This window comes from Lynx rufus, unplaced genomic scaffold, assembly GCF_022079265.1.
Source record: "Lynx rufus isolate CCGP_SWC_20201006 ecotype Redwood Valley unplaced genomic scaffold, mLynRuf1.p SCAF_13, whole genome shotgun sequence".
Taxonomy (NCBI): Eukaryota; Metazoa; Chordata; class Mammalia; order Carnivora; family Felidae; genus Lynx; species Lynx rufus.
The window spans coordinates 3,342,043-3,357,548 of NW_025814827.1; the positions used below are offsets into that span (position 1 = coordinate 3,342,043).

At 56.7% G+C, this 15,506-nt stretch overlaps 1 protein-coding gene across 1 annotated transcript; it reads right to left on the minus strand.

Moving 5' to 3' along the window:
- Positions 1-2,489: 2,489 nt before the first annotated feature.
- On the minus strand, positions 2,490-5,463 carry ISLR (immunoglobulin superfamily containing leucine rich repeat). The gene is made up of 2 exons (XM_047074414.1): positions 5,287-5,463; positions 2,490-4,484 (listed from the first exon to the last, which is right to left on the minus strand). The coding sequence occupies exon 2, from the start codon at positions 4,474-4,476 to the stop codon at positions 3,190-3,192; it is 1,287 nt and encodes a 428-aa protein (XP_046930370.1). The 5' UTR covers positions 4,477-4,484; positions 5,287-5,463; the 3' UTR covers positions 2,490-3,189.
- Positions 5,464-15,506: the final 10,043 nt, after the last annotated feature.

Here is a 15,506-nt window from a genome sequence, read left to right on the forward strand (position 1 = left end):
TGTCCCTGAGAAACAGTCCTCCGTAGGAGGAGGGTACGTGGGGGAAAACTGCCCGTACTGCCAGTAAATCATGTATGGGGCTTGGGTGGGGTCGGGGTATCCTGGTCACATGTGGGGCTGGGTACTCCGTGCGGGGCAGAGGAGAACCCATAGCCATATCCTTTTGGGTGGTAGAGGGACTGGGGACCCTATGATGCCACCTCTGAACTATGTGGACATTGGCTTTGGAGGTAGGACTTCTCCTGGGTCCTTGAGAATGGGCAGGACTTAGGGAAGAGAGATTTCAGGAAGACGGAAGCAATATGAATAAAGAAGCGGAAGAGGGGGGATGGGGCACAGGGTGGAGCTGTCCTAAAAGGAGTAGACCCTGTGTGCAGCCGGGAAGGGCAGCTGAGGTGGGGGGCGGGGTCCCTTCCCTTGCTGGGGACTGGTGGAGGTGGGGGATGGATGACTGAGGGTGTAGGGCCCACTGTGGGCTTGGTGAGGGTGGGGGAAAGGTGGCCACTCCACAGATCTGGGTCAGCGGGGCCTTGAGAGATGTCTGCACAACCTCTCTCCTCGCCCACATTCCCACACTCCACCACGGCCTCGAATACACTTGAAGCTAGGGGTGGGGCCAGGGAGCTCAAACCCGCCTTTGAGGCTGCCCCAGAGGGGCGGGGGAGGGTGGGTAAGAGGGCGGGCTCTGATCCCACTGTAGCTCATTGAAAAATGTCTTTCTGACCCAGTGTTGGTGACCCGCAGCGTCACAGGGATGAGAAGGCAGACTGGGTCTCTTCCCTTAACAAGGAAACAGTCACAATAGAGTGTGATCAGACTGGGACACTGGACACCCAGGGTTGTGTGAGCCAGAGGAAGGGACCCCATCCTTGTGGGGGCCAGGGGGTGGGGCACCCAGGAAGGCTTCCTTGAGCCAACTTAGCCAAGTGAGGAAGAGGGGAAGGGTGTCCAGACCAAGGGAAGAGCATATATAAAGATGTAGAAGATAACACATCACAGACTATTACGGGAACATTAATTAGCAGGTCCAAGAGGGTCACGTGGAGGGAGGGTGACATCAGAGAGTCAGGCAGAGGGACAATGAATGGCTGGCTGGGGAATTTGGGCGTCACTCTGAGGGTACGGGGAGCCACAGATGACTTTGAAGCAGGAGAGTGACTGTTTCATTCAGAGCACAGCTGTTCCCCAGCTGCCCCTGACTCAGGTCTTAGGCCCAGGTCCCATTTCCAAAAGCCAAGCTTGCTCAGCTGTGAATGGGAGCCAGAGACATCAGGGATCCAAGATGAGTTAGGATATCAAGCCTTCGATAATCAGAGTCCGTTGGACCCTTAAGCATCCTACTCGTCCTTTGTTTTCTGAGGAAACTGAAGCCCAGAGATGGGCAGTGATTTACCCAAAGTGGCACAGCACGGGGGACTTGGCTCCACCCTGCTGCTTCCCACCAGATGTGCAGACATCCCTGACATGTGCTGCTGGTGACATCAGCTCAGCAGGAGCTGCAAGCTGCTGAGGGGGGCGGGGAGGTGCTGCGTGTGGACCAGGAGGAGGGGGAAGGGAAGCTGGCCAGACTCCTCGGCCTCCCTGCCTCCACTTTGCTGGGCTCAACGGTCCTGAGTGCAGAACCTGGGAGGCCGCAGAGCCTCTCCCACAGGGTCGTGTCCCTATGTGTAGCCCCCTTCGTTCTGGAAACGGGTGGGGAGGGAGACACATCGCTGACTCGGCACGGATGCGGGGATTAGTCTCCAGGTTGATTCCATCTACATGCTCCCCACTCTAAGAGACCCTCAGGCTGCTGCCAGGCCCTCGCCACCCCCCAGGTCAGTCGCCGATCCACCTGCTGTGTGGGGAAGACGCCCAGGGCCGACTTCTCCTCCAGGAACACCATTTCCTCTTCCTGGAAAGCACCGTTGGTGTCCTGGGCTCCCCCCTCAAAGATGCTCTCTTGTTCTCACTCTCTGGGTGTTTTTTCCTCTCCCCCCTTCTCGCCCCTACCCTGCGTCCCATCTCCCCCTTTCTCTTTCCTCCCCATCTTGCCTTGTCTGTCCCCATTTCCTCTCCGTTCCTTAACATCCCTTCCAGGAATAGGACCGGGAAGGGGGGGGGGGCCACAATCCGGGTGCTTCCGTTCCTTGCCCTCCCCCCCAATGCCTCCTTAGGCCACTGCTGGCATGAAGCACTGTGCAGGGCCATGGACCCAAGGGAAGCCTCTGGGATGCTCATCAGGCCCACACCCCCGTTTGTCCTGTGGGCTCATTTGAGGACAGGGATGATCTGCCCTTCAGCTCAGCTTGAGGCCGGGCGCTGAGCCCACCGGCCCAACCCCTTGTGCTACCTGCTACACAGTCTGTGCGGGCCTCACAGGCCCCGTCACGCGTGGACAAGCAGGCTGGTTGTCCTGACCCTCCGACTCCCTATCCTGTCCCCAACCGGGATGGGGGCGGCGGGGGAGGACCCTAGATTCAGACAAAATGCCAGGCAGACGCAAGGGAGCATCAGAAATGCTGTTTATTTCTCGGCCGCCCCCTGGGACGGCTAGCCTCTTTGGAGGGGCAGGCTACAGATGCATACTTGGAGAGAAAGGCAGGATAGGTGTCCGGGGTGGAGGGGCACAGGGTGGGAGGAGATGAAGCCCATCCCAGATCCTCCGATCCTGTCTGAGATCAGGGCACAGACTCCCGAGCCCCCAGATCATCAGGGAATGCCAGGAGGCAGCGGGAACTCAAGCGGGTCACCAAGAGCCCAAAGCTATGCCAGCCACCGCCCGAGACCCGATTCCCTGTCTGCTTCAGGTCACTTCCCTGCCAAGCCCCTGGCCCCAACCCTGTGCCCCCAGCCTTTGCCAGCTGGTCGGACCCAGTGCCTGCAATTCCATCGGTGGGGCTTCCCCCGGGGGGTTAGGGCATCGCCCTGTTAGCGAGCTGCCCTGATGGGGGAGCACGGGCCATGTGGTTAGCAGCAATCAGCACCGCACACGGTGAGTATGGGATCAAATTCTGGTCTAGTCACTAGCTTTGAGCAAGTTTAGAAGTCGGGGGTGGTGAGGGTTCCAGAAGAGGTGAGAAGGGAGGTAGGAAGATGTGAAGTCCCCCACACCGGCCTTGGGAGTTGCCACCCTCAGACCCAGGTGTTGCTTATTATAAGGGACATCCACAGAGTCAGGGGAGGGAGGGGGGTGGGGACGGGGGAAGGCTAGAAGGAAGTGAGGAAGAGAAGGAGGAGGCTCTGGCCTAGTAGGAACAGGCCGGGGGGCTGCTTCCCAGGGGCCCCTCCTCCCACCGCTGCAGCCTCAGGGCCCCCCGCGCGGCTGAGGTAGATGATGACGACGTTGTCCTCCGGCCCTGAGGGCTGTACCTCGTTGTCAACCGTGTAGCAGCCCTTACCCTCAGCCGCTTTGCCGTGGAACCTGCGCCCCAGCGCATCCTCCCCACCCTCGCCCGGTGTGGCCAGTGCCACGTTTACTGAGCTCTCCGCACTGCCTAGCTCGTTGGTGGCCAGGCAGCTGTAGGTGCCCTCCTCCAGCTTGCCGAAGTCTGGGATGAGCAGGCTGCCGTTGGCAAAGGCCTGGAAGCGAGGCCGGCCGCCGGCGGCCAGGGCCCCGGGCAGGGCACGCCCGTCGGCACCCACGTTGGGGCTGGTGATCTCCACGGTGCCACCGGGCGTCTGGATGTGCCAGTGGAGCTGGGGGGCCGGTTGCCCCTCCACGTCGCAGTGGAGGGCCAGCACGAAGCCCGGCCGCAGCTCGGCACCGTCCTGGCTGGGCTGGTAGGTGAGCTGCACCGAGGGCGCCGAGCAAGGCAGCGGCAGCAGGCGGTTCAGCGGCGTGCCCTTGAGCACGTGGGGCGAAGTGCAGGTGATGTTGTCTTGCTCCGGGATGGACACGGCCGTGGTCAAGGCCCACGTCTTGAACCACACGATGCCGCAGGTGCAGTCGAAGGGGTTATCGTTGATCTGCAGGTGGGACAGAGCGGTGAGAGGAGCGAAGGTGCCTTCGGCCAGCGCGTGCAGGCGGTTGTGGTTGAGCTGCAGCGAGCGCAGGGCACGAAGGCTGCGGAAGGCGTCCCGGGGGATGAAGGTCAGCTCGTTGCTGTCCATCTTGAGCAGCTGGAGGGCACTGAGGTTGTGCAGGTCGCTCCAGGCAAAGTCGGAGATGAGGTTGTGGCTGAGGTCCAGGCTCCTGAGTTGGCCCAGAGGGGCGAGGGCACCGGCGGCCACCACGCGGATCTCGTTGTGCGCCAGCCACAGCGACTGCAGCAGGGGCACCTCCCGGAAGGCGCCCTCTGGCAAGCTTGGCAGCCGGTTGGCCGACAGGCTCAGCGTGGTCACGTTGGCAGGGAAGCCGGGTGGCACGGCCTCCAGGTCGCGGTAGGCGCAGTCGGCGATCTGGAAGCCGTACTTCTCGCCGCAGTCGCAGGGCTCAGGACAGGCCTGCGCTAGGCCCAGGAGGACCGCCCAGCAGAGCAAACGCAGCTCCTGCATCCTACCTCCTGCAGAGAAGGACACGCCACCAAGGTGACCCCAAGGGCCCGTGCGAGGCACTCGTCCCTCTCGGGACCCCAGCCAGACAGAGCTCTTCCCCCTCACAAGGCCCTGCCCCCACAGAATCCGGCTAAGACCCAACACCACCTAGCCCCCCTGCCCATTCTACAGAAGGGGAAACTGAGGCCCAAAGAAGGGCCAGGACTTGCCCGAGGTCACGCAGCCAGAAGGGGCGAAGACGGGACGGAAGAGGACCCCAGCTCCTCCTCCAAGCAGAGAGCTCTCCCTGCCTCGGCCAGCTCCGAGCTGATTTTATGACTTGAAATCCGTTTTCAGCCGCCCCCTCCCCCAGCGCTCCACGGAACCTCCCTCCTGCCCTCCCACATCCTGGCCACAGTCCCTCCCACCGGAGCCCCCCATAGGTATGCTTTGCCCCGGCCCAGACAAGGCCCCTTGTGCAGTGCACACCGCCCCCATCCACCCCATCCGCCCCCCTCCCGCTCCTACAGGCTATGACCACAGCAGACACCAAACCCTTTCTACAGAATCACACCCGTGGCCTGTTCCTTTCAGACTACGCCAGGCAGCTGCCTAAATAAACCCCCGCCAGGACCTCTCAGCTGGCCTGGGGGAGGCCAGTGGTTCAACCCAAATGCTGCCGGGATTTCCGGGGATGCGGTTGCTAGAGGGGCAGACGCCCCCTGGACACATCCAAATAAGGGATTGTCCCAAGCACCCCGAACCAACGGGAAAGTGCCAGGCAGTCGAGCCTCTGTGCCCGGCAGGCCTCCCCTTTTCCCGCTGGCTTACCTTCAAACTACTCTTTCTTAGCCAAGCGGATCCACTTCTAAGATGGAACCAAAGACCAACAAAGGACAGAGTTGGCCCAGGGCAGGCTGCGGGGGCCACCGGGCGTGCAGGGAGGATGCGGAGGCTGGAGGAAGGGGCACCCTGGTTCCTGCCCCACCTTCGAACCGCTCGCCCGTGCCCGCCCTTCCCCAGACAGGGTGCCTGGGGCCTCGCTGAGAGCAGGCTGCAGGAAGGGAGCCCAGACAGCCCGGACACTCCCTCCTTCTAGCAAAACAACTGCTTCTCTGCAGCAACAAGGACCCGTGTTTCATAAGTGACACCAGAAACTCGAGGGGGAAGAGATGCCAAATTTTTTTTCTTTTTTTCCCTCTCTCTCACTCACTTTTAGCAGCTTCAACTTCCTTAAAGACACAGCACTAGCTGGACAGCACCCAATAAAAGATGGGGCTAGGAGGATTTTTATGGAGCGAAGAGTGAGAAATGAGTCTCCCGGAAGGTGGGAAACTTCTAACCTCGCTTCAAACAAGAGGAAAGGTGGGGGGGGGGGGGGGTCTTCTCCAAGCTGGGGCCGTATGAGTGATTGTGTGTGCACATGCGTGCGACATTTCTAGGCGTGGATGAGTGTGTATGTGTGTTTGTGTGGATGTGGGTGTGGGACTGTGTGTGAATGTGTGTGTTTGGGAATGTTTGAGCGTGTGTTCGTGTAGGTGTGAGACTGCGTCGTTTTGTGTCGTCTCTGTGTTTGTCTGGTGTATACAAGCGAGTGTGTGTATTTGGGAGGGTGTGTGTGTGTGTGTGTGTAGAAGTGTGTGTCTTTGTGTCCATGTGTCTGTGTGGGTGATGCTGTGTTTTCAATGAAAAGCGGAGAAGGCCCAAGTGTATGAAAACCCCACCAGGCTCCAACACCCCAGCGAGAAGCCAAAATGTTAGTCCTGGTTTTGTAAGAAAACACATCTTCCTCGTCTGTGTCAGGCCTGCCTGCTGGCTCTGAGGCTAGGCTGCTCTAAGCACATGTGGTCCAGGGAGGTCCCCAGGTGCCAAGGCGCCAGACCTGGCTCCCCACTGGGCCGGGAGGGGAGAGATCAGGGAGGCGGGCAGAGGTATGACAAGGCTCCGAACCCCGTAGCAGAGAGCCTTGGACACGAATCAGTTGGACTTCAGTTTCCCTGACTGGGATTCTGAGAGACCCAGGCTCACACAGATAGTTCCATCACCCAGGACTGCCCACCCGGCAGGCAGAGGTGAGGCTGAGGGTCTCGCTCCTTCCGGAATATTCTCTGTGTCCTCCCACACTGCTTGAAATCCCACCACTGGAGCTGCCTGTCTGTGGAGGCTGCACTGCTCTCTGGGCCCCGCTCTCCCAGCACTAACTGTGTGGGAAGGACATATGCCTCCAGGGTGAGGGTATATCTGAGCTTTTCTCCCCAAACAGGAGGGCCCGGAGGAGTCAGAATGGGGAGGAGAAAGAGGCCCCAAACAAGAGAGCCAGAAGAGCAACCAAAAGATGAGAGAACCCCCTCGAAAACACTTTGTGCACTGGATACTTTTGCCCTCCACAGCACAAGCCTACTCACATCCCCTCAGCCCCCTGCCCCAGCCTTCCTTTTCCTCCTGTCCATATACCTGGCTGAATTCTGCTCAGCACTCTCCTGACCCTCCTGGCAGGGCCAAGGACAAACAGGTATCCTCTTTGGATGAAAGCATCCCCGGGGAGCCCTCCGTCCCAGCTCACCGCGTCGCCATCCCCCTGTCACCAAGCGGGGCTGCAAGCACCGCGTGCCCCCTGCAAAGCCCCTCAGTCTGATACTGAGAATATTCTCGCAGTCCGAGTTCCGACCCACTGCAGGCGAAGCCTTGTCTGGCGTCGTCGTTGCTGTGTTGGGGAATTGGGAGGAAAGTCCTGAATTCGGTAGGCCCACTAGAGGCTGGAAGCACATACATCGGGAGTTCGGTAACCAGAGGGGAGACTCAGCGACCTCAGTGCCAGTCACAGAGGGTTTCCTGGGGGAGGGGGCGTCGCTGTGCTGCTGTACCCGCCTACACCGCCTCACCCACGCCAGGGGGCTGCCTCTGAGGCGCTCTCAGGAGCCCACACTCTCCCCCCGGCTCCCCCTTCCAAAGCACACAGGCCCAGAGTTCGAAGATCCCCCCCCCCCCCCCCCCCCCCCCCCCCCCCGCCCAGCCCTCAGACCCTCCTGCTGTGGCTGGAACCTGGCATTTCAGGCTTCCATTAAACATCACCTCATCAGAGCAGCTCTTCGGAGACCACCGAAGCTAAAACAGGCTCCCCCCTTAATTGTCCTCATAGACCTCCCTGGCCTTTCTTCGGAGTTCTTACCGTCATCTTTCTCGATGACGCTTGTTTTCCCTGGAGTTGTCTTCATCTGGGTGTGGGGAAGGGGGGCTTGTTGTTTTTGGTTTTTTAGTGCTTCTCACTAATTCAATTCCCCACTCTCCCCCAGCTGGGTGAATCTCCTTTCAACGTAAATAAACCCATAATGTACTCTATCCATTTTATCTTGGAGAAATCTCTCCCTGAGCCTTCTGACCTGCTCCAATTCGTTTAAGTTTATTTATTTTTGAGAGAGAGAGAGAGAGAGAGAGAGTGCAAGAGCAAGTGGGGGAGGGGCAGGGAGAGGGGGAGAGAGACAGAATCCCAAGCAGGCTCTGGCGCTCTCAGCACACAGCCTGACACCGGTCTCGAACCCACGAGCCGTGAGATCATGACTTGAGCCGAAACCAAGAGTTGGGCACTTAACCAACTGAGCCACTTCCAGTTCAGTTTATTTGGACCCTGGCTGTGCTATAGTCACACAGAGATGGCCCACCTCCCTTGCTCAGGGGTCCATTGCTCAGCTCTCTGGGCTGGAAGCCTCTTGCTTCCTGGATCCCACATCTTCCTCTTCTCAGTTTACACTCTCGCTTTGTCGGAACCCGCCCTCCAGTACCTTCTGGAAAAGGTTTGTAGGAGAGGTGTTGTGGGACCTGCCTGTCTGAAGACTCTTTGTCACTCTGAGTGATAGTTTAGCTGGGTAGAGAACTCCAGATGGAGATCTCTTCCCCAGAACTTTACAGGGGCCCTCCCTTGAAAGCCGTTGCTCTGTTGTTGCTTATAGGGCTGGTGTGGGGGGCTCCGCCACTGTGTTGGCATCAATTGTGTGTGTGCCGCCTGGGATTTGTCTTTCTGGAAGCTTGGAGGTGATGATTCACTATGCTGCGCCTTGCTGAGGGCCTTGCCTTTCCAAATCAGAAATTCATGTTCTTCAGCCCTGGAAAAGTTTTTGATTTACCGCTTTATGATTTCCTGACCTCCATTTTCTCTGTTCTCTCCTTCTGGAACCCTAATCAACCAGATGTTGTGCTTCGTGGAGGAACCCCTAACGTCCTCATCTTTCCCCTCCTTTGTCTCACTTCTGTATCTTCCCGTCACTGTTTCTAGGAAGTCTCGTCTATGTTACCATTCTGCCCTTCTAATGGAGTGTTTGATTTGTAAGCTTTACATTTCAAAGATTCCTTTTAATTTGCTGACTGTTCTCTTTAATATATGTTGTACCCAGTTCTTGTTTCATGGATACTGTAGGTTATTTCTGTGAAGATGATGATAGCTGTCTCTCTTTTCTGTTTAGGCTTCCTTCTGTCTGCACTGCCTGTCTCCTTGTTTGCTTGCTTGTTTGGACTCTGTCTTTCCTATTAGCGGTTTCCTCAGGTAATTCACTCGGCAGAAATGTATTCCTATGTGTTTAATGTGAGATCCCTCCACTAGAGAGGAAGTGCACTGAAGGCAGACATCTCATCTCCCCAGTTGCTGTTAATTTCTGGCACAGAAAAGATGTTCAATAAATATTCCTTGACTCAATGAACGGGCCAACTGGGTGGTCATCAAATGCCAGAGATGAAAATACCATAGAGGCCACCTCCTGTACCTCCTCATTTTACAGATAGGCACTCAGGGTCCAGACGGGGACAGGGACGTGCCCAAGGTTACACGGGGCCTTTGGATAGGACATCTGAGGAACATTTCACACAACGTGGGAGAGCCGCACTCTTGTCAGGTGGTTGAGTACGTTACTAGCCTTCCTGAAGGAGGGGAGCCCTTGCACCCCCGTTCCCCACCCTCGAAGGCCTTGATGACAGCTGAACACTAGTCGGCCCTCAGAACCTCACTGTGGAGGAGCCATCGGGGGCTGAGGGCAGAAAAAGTAACAGGGACTCGCCTATCTGGGCAGAACTGACTCTACCCGCGTTGGTCACTGACGACTCTTGCCCACTGTCCAGATCCCACCCCTGCCTGAGGGTGCAGCCGTGCCCCGTCTCCTCCAGAAAGGATGAGAAGACAAAGGCTACCATGGCCAAGTGGGCCCCAACCCAAACCCATCTGAGCCTCCAAGGTACTTGACCACCCCTGTATACCTGAGGGAGGGTCATACACAGCCCCCAGCTATTCACATACCTCCAAGGATGGGGGCTTATTACCTCCTAAGCAGCCCCCTCTAATCTCTTCGTAGCTGTCATAGGCTGAAAATTCCTCCCCCAAAGCCCATCCCACAAGAGATAATGGGATCAGGCAGGAGGCGAGCCTGAGGTTGGCCCTCCTACCTCCTCATAGCCCAGGAGCTCCCTGTCGGCAGCCTGGGCCACCATCTTCCCAGTCCTGGCCTCCTCTGAGCTGGGCTCAGTCCCCAGGACTGGAGAGCCCTTCTCAGGCCCTCAAACCCCTCCACCATCCCTTGATCCTCAAGAGCCCCACCGCAGTGGAAGGAAGAATTGCGGAGTGGGGAGGGGGAGAAGAGGGGCCAGGTTTGGGAGCCCTTCCTGCCTACCCCAGCCTTGGCTCCTGTGGGCCTCAGTAGTTCATCATAGAATGACCAACTGTTCCAGTTTGCCGAGGACCGAGGGGGTGTTCCAAGATGCCAGACTTTTGGTGCTAAAATCCTGACAGTCCCAGGCATGCTGGTCACCGGGGCAGGGGACGTGCCCGCTTCTTCCCACAGAGGTTTTCCTTCCTGCTCCCTGTTCTGCACCCCCTGCCCTTGGCAGAGGCCAGAATTTCTCTTCCCATTCCTCCGCACCCCCTCCCACGGAGCTGCTACCCCTCCCCAGCTGTGGCTGCTCAGCTTGTGACTCCCGCACCCCAAAGGGGCCTCACTCCCGCTGACCAGGGGGCTGCTGGCGCGGCCACGTCAGCTTTTCCTGGAAGGCCAAAAAAGATCCCAGAGAGAGAGAGAAAGAAAATAGAGTGAAAGGGACAGAGCGCGGCAGAGAAAGGACTGGGGAGGAACTGGGACAGACAGGGAGTGAGAGAAAGCAGGTGCTCACTGACAGCCAGGGCTGGATCCGAGGTAGAGACAGGATTCAAGATCCAGAAAGAGCGACGGAGAAAGAGGATCCGATGGGCCCTGAAGCGGGCTCCATGAGGGAGGAGACAGTGGGGGGTCTCAGTCCCACCCTGCCTTCCCTCCACGGCGGCTCATCGGGATCATTGGGAGGAAGCTCAGCAGCTCATGGGGGGACTGGTTGAAGTTTCCTGGGGGTTTCCTGGGAGGGAGAGGCCAGCCTGGGCCCTTGAGAAGGTGCGGTTATGGAAGGAACGTTGTGCAGGTGCGTGTGCGTGCGCCTGCGGAGGACTGAGATCCGCCCACACCATCAGATTATGGGATTTGAGACAGTCCCTCCCTTTCCTGGGTCTCAGTTCCTCTGTCTTGCGTGGGAGATGGAGGAAAGGGCTTAAGGTCCTTCAGCCCTGCCGTTCTAATGAACGTCTGCATTTACGTCTACGTGAGGAGTCTGCACGTATGCGTGTGTTCATGCGCAGTCAGTTCTGCTGTGTGCGCGTGAGCCTTGCTGGGTCTGCGTATGTGATGGTGGGTGCGTGCACACGTGTGGGCCCGTGCGGCCGTGTGTTCGTAAGCTCACTGCGTGCCCCTGAGCCTGTGCGTGCGGCGGCAGGGCGGGCCCCATCTCCCCCCCCCCCCCCAAATCAGCTGCAGCCAAGAGGCCCAGCCCGGGCAGAGGTGGCCTGGCCCCGAGCTGATCTACAACCGGTGCCTCCCTCCCATGCCTCCTCTCCCCCCCGCCGCCCGCTCGCTCGCTCTCCACCTTCCTCTCCACACACCCTTCCCATCACTCAGACGTGAGGGTCTCAATCCCTCCCACCTTGGAAACCAGGATGTGCCTCTGACTCTACCTCCGGCCTCATCTCCAGCCGAGCTCGGCTCACCGAATCCGGTCCACACTTCAGCCGCTCCCACCTCGGGGCCACCCCTGTTGCTCTTTTCTCAAACTGGAGTCTGTCCCCCTTGGATTTGCGGGGCCCGCTCCCTCTTGTCTTTGGACACTTTGTTCAAATGCCTGCTCCCTGGAAGGGCCTTCCCAGCCCAGCCTATGTAAAAAGGATTTGTGGGGCGCCTGGGGTGGCTCAGTCCGTTAAGCATCCGACTTCGGCTCAGGTCATGATCTCACAGTTCGTGGGTTCGAGCCCGGCGTCCGGCTCTGTGCTGACAGCTCAGAGCCTGGAGCCTGCTTCGGATTCTGTGTCTCCCTCTCTCTGTGCCTCCCCTGTTCACGCTCTGTCTCTGTCCCAAGAATAAGTAAACATTAAAACAAAAATTTTTAAATAAAAATAAAAAGGCTTTGCCCCTCTCAGTGTCCACACACAGTTTAGTTGTCCCTCTTCCCAAGACCCACCCCTGCTATCTGTGAGTGTATGTCTCATCCATTTCATCCATCTTTCCAATCCGAAAGTGAGCTCCATACGGGTGGGCACTTGGCTCTGAGCAGGTGCTCAGTAAATCCTTGTTGAACGAATGGATGAAAAAGTGGCCTCTGGGTTTCCACCGGGAAGCCTCTGCCCCCGGCCCTCCTAGCTGCCTAGGGACTCACCAGCCCCTCCCTTCTACGTGGCTATGCCCTCCCTCTCAGCGGCCCCTCACCAGCCAGGATTTCTGATTCCTCCCCTGGCACCAACCTTGCTGCCCTCTCCTGAACTTCCCCTTAGTCTGCAGGGCCATTTTTAGCAGCAGCACTAACCGGGGCATATTTCATGGGAATTATTTTTGTTCTTCCCCCAGGCCGATCCCACAGTTTCCAGGAATCCAGGCCCTGGCCACAACCCAGGGCATGTAGCAGATTCCAGTTTTCCACCCCAGCCCCTCCCAAAGGTGAGAGGTAGGATCGGGAGTGTTAGGAATGAGGGTGTTTGAATTAAGGTTCTTTCTAGACTGGGGCCAGAGTTACAGGGTCAGGATCCCAGTCCCCGTGTTAGCTGTGGGGCATGGGCCAAGGGCCCATGTTAGCTGGAAAGACCAGGACTAGATGTGGTGCAGGTGTAGCGGGTGGGGGCGAGGGTAGTGTAACCCGTCAGTGAAGCAGGGTCTGAGGTGTGAATGGGAGGGTGACAATCACCCCTGTGGCCACGGCGTGGAAATGAGGCGGTGGGCAGAGGGCTAGAGAGGGATGCGGAGAGACGAAAGGAGAAGCAGGGAGGCGGGGTGGAGAGAGAGAGGAGCAGGCAGAGACCGACACATGAAGAGAACAGAGATCGGAGAGGCCGGGGACAGCCAGGAGCAGGGCTGAGCATTTCGCTGATGGCAGAGTCATGTGGTCCCTGCTTTTCATCCACGGGTCAGGCTGTGGCGCGGTTTCCACGCAACCCCGCTGCATGCCACCAACCGGAAAGGACCAGCCCGCAGGTCCCCGAGCTTCTCTCAGTCCTGAGGGGCTTGTTCAGCCATGGCTGCTGACCACGGGGAAGGCAGGCGACAGGCCGTGCGGACCTCGGCCCGAGGCCCCCTCTCGGGGGACACAAGAAGAGGAGACGGGCGGCCAGTCTGCCTGGGGAGGTGACTTCGGCTGCAGAGGCCTCTGGGAGAGCAGTCCAGGCCGGACAGAAAGCTGCACAGCCCGTGAGGGTTCCAGAAGTTCCTAGAAGGGAGGTGAGAGAGAGGTGGGGTCAGGAAGACTTGAGAGAGGGGTTGGAAACTTGACTAATTTTCAAAACAAAGTAAAGAATGCAAACGTTAACACAGGAAATCAAATTCCCCCTCTGTCCCTCCCCCCCCCACCCCTCACCCCCTGCGCCGTCCACTCCCCAGGGGCAACAGTTTGAGATGGTTTCTGTTTTTAGTACCGGTGCGGTTACACACATCAGGCCTGCCCAGAACATTTGCAGAGCCTGGGGTAAAGGACATTTGGAGGCACACATCCCATACGTCCAAATATTTAAAAGTTATAAATCCTACAAACTGTGTAATATGTTTCATTCTCCTATCTTGACAAATGTGCTTCATAACCACTTGAAGGCCAAGTTCAAATTTAGAGTTCTTGGACTCCTCAGAGGCCCCTGCCAGAAACAGACAGGCAGCCCCCAGTCCCCCACCCACAGCTGTCCTATTTCTCTCCCCACCCCACCCCATCCCATTCTGTCCCACACCGTGCGGGGGGCCTGTGCGTAAGTAGGGAGACACCCCAAGCTCTGTCCACATCCCCAACCTCCCTCAAACTGACTCAGACCCAGGGGAGCACACATCTTGGTACAGTCCTCCCTCGGGAGGACTGGTCAGGGTAAAAGGTTTTCAGAGGCCCTGGAAGCAGGCTCAGGCCATTTCATTTAGGCAGAGAATTCCAGGGTCCCAGATCCTCAAAGCTTGCTCTAGAGTAAGTATATAGGCTCTAAGTAGAAAGGTCCCCTTGGAAAGGCATGGTCAGCGTAGGATTGCCAGATGAAATACAGGACACCCGTTAAATTTGAATTTCAGAGAAAGAACCATACATTTTAGTATATCTCAACTATTACATGGGATATATTCATGCTAAAAACAAACAAATAAACAAAACAAACAACAACAACAAACCCTTATTCATTGTTTATCTGAAATTCTACTAAATCTGGCAACTCTAGGCCAAAGGGAAGGTCAGAGCAGAGCCCTCTAAACTCGGGGCTCCGAGGGGCGCCTGGGTGGCTCGGTCGGTTAAGCATCCGACTTTGGCTCAGGTCATGATCTCGCGGTCCGTGAGTTCGAGCCCCGCGTTGGGCTCTGTGCTGACAGCTCAGAGCCTGGAGCCCGTTTCAGATTCTGTGTCACCCTCTCTCTCTGCCCCTCCCCTGTTCATGCTCTGACTCTCTCTGTCTCAAAAATAAAAAAAAGTTACAAAAAAAAAATTTAAACTCGGGGCTCCGGGAAGGGACCCCCCCACCTCACCTGGAGTAAAGTGATTTGACCTGAATAAGTCTCAATTATATGCATAGACTACCATGTCTTAGTGGAAACTTTAGACAGTATCTGCTCACCCTTGCTATGGGTTGAATTGCATTCCCTTCAAAAAAATATGCTGAAGTCCTAAAGCCCACTACCTCAGAATGTGACCTTATTCGGAAAAAGGGTCTTTAGAGAGGAATTAGTTTCTGGTAAGTCACCCAGATTTTGGTACTTCGCTATGGCACACCCAGGAAACTAATACACCCTTCTACAAAATAAGATTTTAGCTCACTTAACGTGTTTCTATTCTTCCCTCCCTTCCTCCTTCTGGTTTTTGGTAGTTAAAACGTTCTCGGTTCTTCTATTGGTTACATTTGTGCTTTAAATGCCCCTTACTTACTGATCCCTAGAGTGGAGATGCTATCTAATGACTTCCCACTCACTGTATAACATGAGACATGTACCCTTCCCATTTTTCCTCTCCCCCAACTCTTCTACCTCTCAGCCTGTCTGTAAATCTTGCCTTTATATTTTAAAAGATGATAATGTTGGGGCACCGGGGTGGCTCAGTCAGTTAAGCGTCCGACTTGGGCTCAGGTCATGATCTCACAGCTCGTGAGTTCCAGCCCCGCGTCGGGCTCTCTGCTGTCAGCACAGAGTCCGCTTCACATCCTCTCTCTCCCTCTCTCTCTGCCCTTCCCCTGCTCTCTCTCTCCTTCTCTCTCTCTCTCTCTTTCTCAGAAATAAACCAACATTAACAAAATTCTTCAGAAGATGATAATGTTTAAGTACTGTTTTGAAGTCATGGTTATGACAGTTGCGTTTTGTCCATATATAGATTTTAAAAGTAAAAAAAAAAAAAGCAATAAACCAACATTACATTCTCCTGCCTGTATGAGTATGGGGCCAAGGAGTATGTACCTAAGAATTACATTTCCTGTTTTTCTGATCCAATGTCACAATGCCCAGGCTACTTGGAAGGGTGACTAAGAACACGTCAAGGTCAAATGTATTCAATTTTCTCAT